The following is a 13,122-nucleotide window of genomic DNA, read 5'->3' on the forward strand; positions in this document are numbered from 1 at the left end:
CTATGTGTGCTCGCGCTCCCCCCACTCTCTCCCTCCTTCCCTCCCTTCCTCTCTCCCTCTCTCCCTCTCTCTCCCTCCTTCCCTCCCTCCCTTTCCCTCTCCCTCTCCCTCACCCTCACTCCCAGTCGTCCCCCCCCCCCTCAGCCTCACTCTCACAAATGAAGGCTCTAGAAGTGGTGACAAACACTAAGAACAGGATACAAGCTGTATCCTGGATGGGAGATATTTTGTTTTTATAAACAGAGGCAGAGAGAGAGAGAGAGAATGATTTCCTTCACTGTGATTGGGGCCAGGCTCGAATCTGGGCTATGCACTTGGCAAAGCAGCTGTTTGGTCAGTATTCGGAATGTCCAGTGGTAAGAAACCAGCAGTCTCTATGAGCACTGTTTTGCCTGTAACATACAGATGAAACAGGAAAGTGGAAGAGAACTTCAGAAATGTGTGAAAGAGAATGCTTCACTGCATATAAAGGACATCAAAATCTAGTCTTAAGTCTCATCTGATGCTTTCCTGATTGTTTTTTTCTTTCTCCCTGACTGACTCTTTATTTGGTCCTGTAGGCTTTTAGCTTGATTGACATTTTCCTCAAATTGAACACCAGAGGGCGCTATGTATCCACCATGAGTATAAGAATCTGGATATTCCTTTATGTACTGTTCTCAAGTGCTAAATACTAAACTGCTGTTTTCCTGAAGCAGAATTGGGGTGAATTCTTCTCTTACTAATAAATGTATTTACATAGTATTAGTTAAGCAAGAAATTACAGAGCTACATATGTAATATGGGACTGGGAAAATAGACATTTTTCTGCTAGTGCCCTTTGAGAAAGTCTTGAGTTTCTTCAGGGAAAGGCAGTATGGTTTATGTACGTCCCAACTATTTGGAGAAAGGTATACTTTATGTTTTTATTATGTTGATAAATGGATGGATGCTGGGGAGTTGACTCACCTAGTTGACCACACTCAAATACAGGCTCAAGGTCCCAAGTCATGCCCCTGCTCTCAGTCTACAATGGGGAAGATTTATGAGAAGTACTGCAGATGTCTCTCCTTTTCTCTTTCTCTTTCCCCTTCTTTATCTCTTACCTTCTATCAAAACAAACAAAATAACCCAAGGAACGGTGGTGAGGTCATGGAAAACCCACTGGGCTCCAGCAATAACCTTGAAAGCAGAAAAAGAAAATAGATGAATGTGTTTATTGTTTCTGACATATGGATTCTGTCATAGATTTAACATGTACAACCACATACATGTACACATAGATGCCTATGCCTTATATATGTATTTCTGACACATATATTCATCCATCCATCGATGGGCAGCAGTGGGATTGTGCTACAGGCACCAAGCTTCAGTAATAACCCCGGTGACAAAGAAAATAAGTTCTTCTTGGATAGAACTGGATAACAAGATTTAAATAAGCATGACTTGCTTCCATTTCAATAGATAAAGTTTGTCCTTGTTCATAATAAGTCCATCTTAACAGATGAATGGAGATAATAGTAAATTATATGAAACATTTAGCAGATAGGTATGATGTCTTTTTTTTTTTTTTAACTTATTGGATAGAGACTAGGTAGAAATCAGTAAGGAAGTGGGAGATAGAGAGTTAGACACCTGCTGCACTGCTTCACCACTCGTAAAGCAGGGACTTGAACCCTGGTCCTTATGCACGGTACTATGTCCTCATTTGAGTGCATCACCACTATGCAATGTATATTATAAGCTGTGATTATTAGGCCATATTGTTCTGTTACTGAAAAGTCATTACTGAAAAAAAAAACACGTCCTCACTACTTTGTTATCTTTAAGCAAGTAATGATTTTTAATATGTTCTGTAAGTAGTGGGAACGTAGGTATAGGGAGAATTTTTTATTCCAAAAATATAGTTTACTATTGTATCGGTAAATAATTGTTGTTTACTTCTTGTTTACTGGCTTGCTTTGGTGTAGAATGCCAGGGAAGATTTCTCAAATTTGTAAATTGTTTTAGATTTTAGAAAGATAGTTTTATTTATATGGAAGAGAGATAATTCATCAAATAGAAAGAGGGTAGTGAGCAGACTTGTAAAAGCAGAATAAATACAATTCTGACCTGGGTCACATTTAATTATTAGGTGAACAAAATGAAAGATTTGAAAAACTTTCTTAACTGGTGCTAATTGCTGTGTCTGTTCTTTTTAATCTAAGAACTACAGATGTCTTGAACTACAGTTTTTAGAAAAAGTCTGTCTCTTGCACAAATACTGGAAATTTAGTTAGTACCTCTTCTGTCTATTGCAAACCAGGGACAAAAAGAGACAATTAGTGAACATTCAGTTTGTCTTTTGTTTACTTTACCACTTACCTGTTTAAGGTAATAGATTTGAATAGAACCACCATCCTGGGATGTCTGGGTTTTTTTGTTTTGTTTTGTTTTGTTTTTAAATGTATTTGACAGGACAGAGAAATTTAAAGGGGGTGGGGAGATAGAGGGTGAGAGAGAAATTCAGACACATGTAGTCCTGCTTGACCGCTTGTGAAGCTTTCATCTCTCAGGTGCTACTGGGGCCTTGAACCTTAGTCCTTGCACATGATAGCATGAGTGCTCAACTAGGTGCACTGCTGCTAGGCCCCAAATTTCTTAATTAAAATCCCCCCCCCCCACTTTCATAAGGTGTGTTTTCTAAATCCTTAAAAGTTTCATTTACACTAGATACTAACTTTAAAATACCTATTCTCTTTGGTATATATGAGGACAAACTTTCTTAAAACATATAACCTCCTTTCACAATATATGACTCTTTCAACTTTCAAAGCATAATAATGGTTTCATTGTTAGGTAGTAAATCTTTTATGCCTTATAATTATGCTATAATACTGTTCTTTGAGAATTTTCTTACAAGGATAGAAATATACTCTTCATTTGCAATCAGTGATGCATGGCTAATATGGAATTTCAGTAATACCTGCAATGAAATGAAAAGTAGTACTAGGTCTTGTATTAAAAGCATGGAACCCCTTAAATAAACCATGTGATGCCTGAAACATGATTTACTGTTGGTACTTTTGATATCAAGTGCGCTATGATTCAGAATTATAGTAATATCAAAGTGAAAATAACATTCAGTTATATAATAAAACCAATGAAAGTAACAATAATAGTAAGTCAGTGATGACTGCAGAATGAGAGAACAAAATGAAGTGCTTAGCTTTAACAGAGGATGCATATTTAGTTAAACGTAGTAGAATCCTTAATACAAGTTGATCTTGGACTTCTTTTTTTTTTTAATATTGTGCCTTTATTGCTTTTAGTTAAGACTACACCTGCAACACAAGCTCTCCCCTTATTGTTAGACAAGATTTTAAACTAGCTGAATGAAGGAGAATCATGATCCTGAACCTTGTGTACTGCCTAGGTTCAACTTCTCTGACTCTCAGCAATATTTTCTGCCTTTGCTAGTTTAATCTTTGAAAATCTAAATTTCTTCTGGTTTGAGACCCTATCTTAGACTTTTTAGCAAAAGATGAAAAATTACTCTGATTGTACCCCTCACTTAAATTATGAGTTTAGATGATGCTATCCCATTGAGTACTGCAATTATCAAATTCCTTTTTCTGAAACATCTTTACCTATTTGAAATTGTGAGCTAATGCTCTCTCAGAAATTGATTGTTTATGGATTTCCTCCCAAATGTTACTTCATTTAGAGACTCGCCTAAAGCCCATCATAAGATTCTGAAAAAGGCATATATTGACTTTTAAAGTCCAGCAACTTGCCTCGACTATTACCTTTTATAATTTTAAATATTTACAAGGTAAATTCTGATGTGCTTCTTGTGCATCTACTTTTATATAACTATAAAAATGCAAATTTATATTACAAAGTAAGAATTTAATAACACAAATATGACAGATGAAGTAATATTTAAGGTAAGTTGTCATTTGCAGTGAGAATGTGGTACAGTGTGATGTGAGCTTGAGTTCAGACTGCTTTACCATGTTCCATGTGAAGCTTACTTTACAGTTTCTCTCCTTTTGAACTGCTTTATAACTTCCATTTGTTGAGGATACTGCCATATTATTTCAGATATAACTAGCAGTGATTTTGTTAGTATTGGATTGCACTAATTTAAATTGCATTCTTGTTTGATATCAACCTGATCAAAACAGTGAAATCACATGCATGTACCTAGTACCAAGGTAAGACCCAATTAACCCATGCTTGACTTCTGTTAATTTTACTATAGATATTCATGGAATGAAGACACGTGTTTTGTTTTTAATTTTTATTTTGTGTGTGAGAGGGAAGGAGACCAGAGCACCGCTTAATCATTTTCACTTATGTTGTTTGCTTTTGCTGTTTTTTAATTTTTAATGTGGTTCTGCAGATTGTACCCATGGCCTTAGACATACATGACATGCCATGCATTCTGCCAATGAATCATGTCCCTGGCCCCAAGACAAGAAATTTTAAAACAGACTTTTTCATACGAACTATTTGATTTCTAGAATATATGACATCTATACTGTTACAGAGAGTTATCTAAACTGAGATGCCATTGTTTAAATATTCATTGTTTTTTTCCCATTTAAATGTTTAGGTATTTAAATATTCCTTTTTTAAAAAAGGTTCCTTGCATTACTTCATATGAATAAAGGTGAATTTAAATGAGCTAAATTATTCTCTAAAGTGCCTCTCCTGCCTGAGGTAAAAAGATCAGTAAATTTAAATGTCTTATTATGAATTAATTTTCTTGAGAAAGATGGTAAAGCTTGTACCAACTGTCTGATGTCTCTTTTTCACAGTTATTTAATATAATTCTAAAAATAAATGAATTTCCTATCAATACCCAGGTAAACTTTTCCACATTGACTTTGGATATATTTTGGGTCGGGACCCAAAGCCTCTTCCTCCTCCGATGAAGCTAAATAAAGAAATGGTGGAAGGGATGGGGGGCACCCAGAGTGAGCAGTACCAAGAGTTCCGTAAACAGTGTTACACAGCTTTTCTCCACCTTCGGAGGTAAGTTGATTTGCCTGAGGTACAGACCTTTGGTAAGCTCATCCCATTGAGCATGAGAAAGAGTTCTTTGTGTTGGTTCTGTTTTAGGAAACAATTTTTTTTTTTTTCTAAAACATTTTCATGTATTTATTTGGATAGAAACAGAGATAAATTGAGAGGAAAGTAAAAACTAGAGAAGATGAGAGAGAGACACCTACAACACTGATTCACCATCTGTGAGGCTTCCCTCCTGCAGGTGAGGACCAGGAACTTGAACCCTGGTCCTGTGCATGGCAATGCGTCTGCTCAACAGGTTGGGCCACCACCTGGCCCCTTATGCCCCCTCTTCTTTATTCTAGGGACTTACCACTAAACATCATACATCATTGGGGGAAAAATTAATTAATTAAAAGTTATGCCTTATTAATGAAATTTAAAGTTGTTAAATTTGGGATCTGACTTTGATGGTTACTCAAAATGACAGGATCATTTAACTCAGAAGACATAAATCTCCAAGGTGAAAAATACAACCATTAGATATTTGTCAATACATGTGGACTCTTGTATATAGGCTGTGGTAACTTGTTACTCTCACAGTGATTAGAACTTAGGAAGTGTATATGCATTGAAATTTCTGCTACAGATGTGGGGTGAGGCCATGTTCCCAGGTGATATTACAGTGGATGACCATTTACCATGGACATGCACTTGACCCACAGTTGTATTATCTATCTTTGGAGGCAGAGTGGCTCAGTCATGCTTTCCACAAATGCTAACTGAATGAAGAGATGCAAGCTCTTTTGATTTGCTTGCTGGTGCAGAAGCACTTTTAGAGAAATGAGACTTGCCCTTTGACATCTAAGATTTTTAATTTAAAATCAAGTCTACAGAAAATTAAGTGGAGTCATGAAGATCTCAGTATGGAGACAGACAGGGTGATGTGAAATGATAACTAGATAAATCTCAAAGCTACTTTATCTTATTGAAAGCAAGAAAAAAAAAAAACCACAATGTGCTTTATAAACTGTCAGTGATAATGGATAAGTAGCAGTTCAGTAGAATAAGAAAACAGGCGAAGTTATTAATGTTATGCTTAAAGCTGACTTTCTTCTCTGTTAAGAAAAAAAAAAAAACACAGAGATAAGTCCAAATAATTTATATGAAGTCCTTATGGAAATTTACATTCAGTTTCACTGTACTTTTCTGGAACCAGTTATTTCATCAATATTTAAAATAAATAATATTATATGGGTTGTATTCCGTTACATTAGTAAAAACTGACTTAATGCCACAGTTCCTTGTCTTCCTTATTTAGCATACCTTCTCTTATTCCTGTTAGTAAATTGACTCCTCCAAAACTGCAGTCCCAAACTTCTTATTCTCAATCACTCCAATCTTTACACTTCATTTTTGAATGTGCTTTTATATGAGCTGTCAACCTTCCAGACTTACTGCTATTACTATTAGATATAATCTACCTCATATTCTCACTTTTCTATTCACTCTGCTGAATTTTATGGTCCCAAACTATAATCACCCTTATTGCCCTCACCTGCCGGAACTCCAGCTCTAATTGAAAACTGCTTGTTTCCTGTTGTCATGTGCACCACTGAAGAACTTCAGCAACCATGTTGTTCTTACGATTAATTTTAAACCAGTATCTCTTAACTGAGCACTGTTTTGTTCTCTTTCTTCACCAAATAAATCTGGTAATATCTAGAGAGAGTCATGTTTATCACCACTGTATGAATGCTACTGGCTTCGAGGAAAGTCTACCACTAGTCAGTAACTGCTGCCCCTTTTCACAGCACGCTTGCTTCTAAAAGTTCTCCTTCTTTACTTCCCTCCTTTCCTTCCTCCAGCCTTCAGTAAGGCTTTCTGTTAAGCTCTCCTCTTGAAACTAAAGCAACTGTAATGCTGCTGACCATGCCTTTGTTTCCTGAAGCCCATTCTTCAGATTGATAAACCAACCCCTTTGTTAGCTTTTTGCCTTACTGGCCACTGCTACATCTTTGGCCATTTTTTCCTCCTTCTGTCTACACGTTTAACTGCCCAGAGGTTCTGTCTTCAGTATAGCAAATTTAGATGGGTATCTCTTTCCTCTTAAACCCTTTCCTTGGGTATTTTTCATCCAAATCTGTGATTTTTTTTTTTTAATTGAGTCCAAATGCTGATGGCTTCAAACTAAAACTATCATCCCTGATAGTTCCTCAGAGATACATCTAACTTCCTACTTGAAATCTCTACAAATAATCTAGTCTAGGCATACCAGCTCAATATTTCTGAAACATGACTCTTAATTTTCTACCCAAATGCTGTTCTGTCTCATCCATCTTCTTTTGATAAGTAAGCAGTGCCTCCCCATTATTAGGCTGCATCCCTAGTAGCCTTCAGTGTCTATGCTACTTTCTTCCCTGTTCCATTATAGTTTGATTTGATAGTTTATTTTCTGACCAGGACATCTGTAAAATAGTTCCTTACTTCCATTCCCCCCCCCCCAAGATGACCAATGTGATGTGAAGTCTTAAAAATTTAAATCTAAGTAAATCTTTGATCTACCCTCCTTTTTTCCTTTATTTTTTCATTTTTATTTTTGTCAACCAGCTTTGAAAGTATCCTGTCAACTTATGTGTTGAGTTCCCCCTCCCCCAATTTTAATTTCATGAATGCAGGGGCCTTGTTTGTTCAGTTCATCACTGTATCTAAGACCTTGGGGCAGTACATGTGATCAGTACTCAGTAATTATTTGCTGAGTGAAAAATCAGTTGTATGTATAGGCATGGAATTACATCTGTAATTTTAAAAAAAAATTTATAAAAAGGAAAAACTGACAAAAAACATAGGATAAAAGGGGTACAACTCCACAGTTTCTACCACCAGAACTCCGTATCCCATCCCCTCCCTGATAGCTTTCCTATTCTTCATCCTTTTGGGAGTATGGACCCAGTGTCATGGGGTGCAGAAGGTGGAAGGTCTGGCTTCTGTAATTGCTTCCCTGCTAAACATGGGCATTGACAGGTCAATCCATGTCTATAATTTTTTATTAGTTCCCATGAGGAAATTAGTGGCTTAAATTTAACAGTACTTACCATAACAATTTTACTAAATACTTTTCTTTATTTATTATATTTTAATGAGAGAATTACAGAGAGAAAGACAGAGAAGAAGACTAGAACACTTCTTAGCGCTCTGGCTTATGATGGTGCTGGGGATTGAACCTGGGACCTCAGAGCTTCAGGCATGAAAGTTTTTTTGTATTACCATTATGCTATCTCTATAACCCTCATCACCATCATTTTAATAACTTAAATTAGTAGGATTTAATCAAATTTGGAGATTATGTCAATGCTTGAATTTTTATCATAGATCATTTTCATAGGTAATATAAAATTCCAAAGTAATTACAACATGTTTGTAAAATTGAAGTATGTATTCATTTTATCTACAAGATACTCTATCACTGCATTTAAAGTATTAAACAGATTTTATATAATAGGATGTGTTTTCTCAAGTTATAAATAGGTTGATAAATAGAATTAAGCACTGCATTGCAAGAACCCTGATGTTTGTTTTCTAGAAAATACACTGTGAGATACTTGTATTGCTATTTTGTTGAAATCAGCTAAGTCATCATTGCTTAAAACTGAGGCTTTTGGGAGTCGAGTAGTAGCGCAGCGGTTTGAGCACATGTGGTGCAAAGTGCAAGGACCGGTGGAAGGATCCTGGTTTGAACCCTCAGCTCCCCACTTGCAGGGGAGTTGCTTCATAGGCAGTGAAGCAGGTCTACAGGTGTCTGTCTTTCTCTCCCCTTCTCTGTCTTCCCTCCTCGCTCTATTTCTCTTTGTCCTATCCAACAACAACAGCAAAAATAATAAGTACAACAATTGAAAAAAAAAAAACACAAAAAACGAGGCTTTCTCCACTCAACCCTGTTGCTTAAGTCAAATAAGAATTTGGACTGAGTCCAGAGCATTGCTGTCCAAGGAGACAGGACCCTGCAACAGGAGATGTGCCTGTTATTTACACCTTTTCCCACAAAGTTCCACTTCTAGAAATGAAGAGAAGATGATGATGAACCAGAAGAACCAAATGATGTTATTTAAAAATCTATCCCAGAGCCAGGCACACCTGGTTAAGCGTGTACACTACAGTGTGCAAGGACCCAGGTTCAAGCCCCTGGTCCCCACCTGTAGGAGGAAAGCTTCACTAGTGGTGAAGCAGGGCTGCAGGTGTCTGTCTCTCTATATTTCTATGTCCTCCTCCCCTCAATTTCTCTCTCTGTCTCTAAAAAAGAAATCTATCCCATCTTTAAAACATTACAGAATACTTGTTATTTTCTCTTTTGTTTAGGATCACTGATACCAGGACTGTAAACAGTCACTGTAGTTCCTGACATGGTGAATATTGTCCCTTGAGCATACTCATGAGTGATAAGTGGGGTGGCAGTATTTTCCTTTTATTCAAGTACCCATGACACACCTAGTCCTGCAGTAGAGATTCTTTTCATCTTGTAGCAAAGACACCTCTTTGCTGGTTAGCAGAATGTAAATGAAGTATAAAGTGTATTCTTCTTACACCCCTTCTAAGGAGCAAATATTTACTAAAGAATGGAAGGAATGCTGTTGTTTATCATTTTGTTGGGGCTTAATGGTTGACACTACAGTTGTTGGCATCCAGGTACACTTTCTCATCTTGCTGTGGTAGGAGTCTGCAGGCACACTCACCTTGACTTAGGGCCTTTTCCACCATGGCGCACCAGGCGCTCTCAGCTCCCTCTTCCCCCTCCTTCCACAGTCTCCTTCACTTTGGGGAAATATATCCCACCAAGTCCAAGTTTCACTGTGTGTTTTCCGTTTATTTTTAGAATATTCTTTATTTATTTATTTTGGATAGAGGCAGAGAGAAATTGAGAGGGAAGGGGGGGGGGCAGGCACCTGCAACCCTGCTTCATGCTCATGATGCTTCATCCCCATAGGGGAAGACCAGGGGCTTGAACCTGGGACCTTACCACTGTGATGTGTACACTCAGCCAGGTATACCACCATACAGCCCTGTGTTTCCCCGTATGTCCTTGCTTCTTAAGTTCCACCTATAAGTTGTAAGTCAGATCATCTAGTATTTGCCCTTCTCTTAACAATATTGCTGTTAAATGTTTAGTCCAAATACTGGTTTCATAATATGGGATCTAAAACTGGTATTGTATAAAGACACTAGAATAAGAATATTTATCAAGGCTTGCTGTTGATTGAAATAGCTTCACATTGTGTTTTCCATTGGGATGATAGTAATCATTATTAAGAGCCAAGTAACCACCACTTGGTCCATACTCCTAGAGGGGGGAAATGTTAAGGAAATATGACCAAAAGGCTCAAATCATATCTGTGATCTTGGGAGAATTGTTTCCGCTGGAAGAGGAAGAAGGCACAGAACTCTGATGGTGGGAATGATGTGGAATTATAACCTTACTAACTTTTAATTTTGTAAGTCACTAAGTAAAAAGAAAAGAAAAAAGAAGAACCAAGTACCACTACTTTTAGGCATTTTATTAATCTGATTAAGAATCACAAAATTTTGACTGATTTTGTTTTTATTTATCTCCCCCACTTTCTTTTAGGTATTCTAACCTCATTTTAAACTTGTTTTCCTTGATGGTGGATGCAAACATTCCAGACATTGCTCTTGAACCAGATAAAACTGTGAAAAAGGTAGTTTTTATAATTCTCATCTATCATAGTCTGTTTTTCATATAAAAACAATGTTAAGATTTCGACATCCTATTTCCTCTTCTGTCCTGTTCCTCCTAGACTCTTAATTATCATAAATTAAGGGAAACAAAATAATTTATGTATTTTTTTACATTACAGAAGACTCTTTTTAAAAAATACTTTTAATTTAATGGATAGAGTCAGAAATTGAATGGGAAGTGGGAGATGGAAAAAAGAAAGATCCCTGCAGCACTGCTTCACTACTCATGAAACCCCCCCCACCACGGTGAAATTGGGGGACTGGATCTTGAATGGGGTCCTGGAAAATGGTGACATATGCTGTCAGCCAAGTGTGCCACCCCCCGACCACCATACAGTAATCCTTGAAAAGTTGTCTGTGATCATTCTTGGACCCTACCCTCTTCATATCCACAATCATATTGATAGGTTATACCTAATGAGAAATCATACTAATTTGTTCATGTTGTTACTATTCATAGTATGATACCTGGCTTCTGATAATCACATACTCAACATGCTGAAGAGCAGAAACAAATGTTGTCATACCATATAGGAAAAACAGTTACTCCTTATCCCTTCCATCTCTATACCCTAGAAAACTTCTAGGTGTGACACACCTGGTTAAATGCACATGGGGTTCAAGCCCCCAGCTCCCTACCTGCAAGGGAGATACAGCACAAGCAGTGAAGCATGTCTGCAGGTGTCTCTCTTTCTGTCTCCCCCTGCTCTCTTTCAATTTTTCTATGTCCTATCCAATAAAATGGAAAAAACTGGCCGCCAGGAGCAGTGGATTTGTAGTGTCCGCATCAAGCCCCAGCGATAACCCTGGAGGCGGAAGGAAGGAAGGAAGGAAGGAAGGAAGGAAGGAAGGAAGGAAGGGAGGGAGGGAGGGAGGCAGGGAGGGAAGAAAGGAAGGTAGGTAACTGGTTGAAAAAATTTCCTTATCAATAATTGATGATTAAACTAGATCTCAAATGTTGCTTTTCTGTTGCTATATTCTTGGTATGTTTTGGTGTTCATTTTAAAGCAACTTGCCTGTGTCATGCATACATTCTTACTTGACTTGACTCAGATTTTTTTTAATTTTTAAAAAATATTTATTTTCCCTTTTGTTGCCCTTGTTGTTTTTTATTCTTGCTGCAGTTATTGTTGCTACTGATGTCGTTGTTAGATAGGACAGAGAAATGGAGAGAGGAGGGGAAGACAAAGAGAGGAAAGAAAGACACCTGCAGACCTGCTTCACCAAGCCTGTGAAGCAACTCCCCTGCAGGTGGGGAGCCAGGGTCTCTAACCGGGATCCTTACTCTGATCCTTGAGCTTCGCGCCACTTGCGCTTAACCCACTGCGCTACCGCCCGACTCCTGACTTTACTCAGATTTTACTTATAGAAAGTCCCAACACCAGTTGTCAATTTGAGTCAGTTTCTTTTGCCAAGTTTATATTGTGCTTATTCTCAGAGATCTTGTGTTTTATCTGTGATTCACCTAAGAAATTATTATTTCACTGATTAAAGGGCAGTATCCTTTTGTTACCAGCTGTTGCTCTGGCAGTCTTTTAAAATATATATAAAAAATAAAACATGAGGGAAAAAACATATATTATAACCTCCTGTCAAGTGTTTAGTAAGTTGACTACTATAGCTTCAAAGGCACCTTAAAAACAGATACTTCAGATTTTCTGCAGAGGATATTTAATAAAGATTTCTTTGTTTTCTGCTACTTTATTAAGTACATGAAGTAATCTTTTGCAGTGTAAACTTGAAAACAAAATCATAATATTAGAAAATAATGTGGGATAGGCCAAAATGTATTGTCCTTTTTTAAACAGTAGAAGTACTATTTTAACTATTTTAACTGGAATAATTAACTGGGTTAATTTTAAGTGCCTCACTACTTGAAAAAATTTTATTTGATATCTTGAAGATAGGGGAGAACAATGTCTGCAGAGAATTAAAGATTATTCAAATTGGATAATTGTAACAGTGCAACAATAATTTCTGTTTCCATAACCACTTTAGCATTTATAATTTTTTTGTAATGTTTGAAAACTAATTACTTGCATATGGGATACACGACTTTTTAAAATCATGTTCATTTCTTAGAAAACAGTTGTGGGGGCCAGGTGGTGGTATACTGGTTGCATGTGTACACCAGGACAGCAGAGGCAAGTTTTGAGATTTGCCTATTGGTTACTGTTTGATGTTTCTTCATAGTTTCCTAATAGTTAAGTCTCACAGGTAAAAGGAAATGGTAAAGGAATGTGGAGTGCTTTTTCTTTCTTTATTTTTTTCCCAGTTGCTGTTACTCCAGAAATCCCATTTTTAAAAGTACAAGCAAGTTGCATCTAAAAGAGCCAAGAAGTAGAGTTTAATGGTTACATGCAGCAGTATAAGACTGCCTAGAAGCAGGAACCC

The 13,122-nt window shown here is 37.1% G+C and overlaps 1 protein-coding gene across 2 annotated transcripts in view; it reads left to right on the forward strand.

Moving 5' to 3' along the window:
• Positions 1–13,122, forward strand: part of PIK3C3 (phosphatidylinositol 3-kinase catalytic subunit type 3) — a 134,079-nt gene that overhangs the window by 101,318 nt on the left and 19,639 nt on the right. For both annotated transcript variants that reach the window (XM_016193414.2, XM_060173799.1), the window contains 2 exons: positions 4,836–5,004; positions 10,598–10,688. In XM_016193414.2, coding sequence (XP_016048900.1) covers positions 4,836–5,004; positions 10,598–10,688 — 260 coding nt within the window. The remainder of the gene's footprint in view (positions 1–4,835; positions 5,005–10,597; positions 10,689–13,122) is intronic.

The sequence above is a fragment of the Erinaceus europaeus genome, chromosome 15 (genome assembly GCF_950295315.1).
Source record: "Erinaceus europaeus chromosome 15, mEriEur2.1, whole genome shotgun sequence".
In the NCBI taxonomy this organism is placed as follows: Eukaryota; Metazoa; Chordata; class Mammalia; order Eulipotyphla; family Erinaceidae; genus Erinaceus; species Erinaceus europaeus.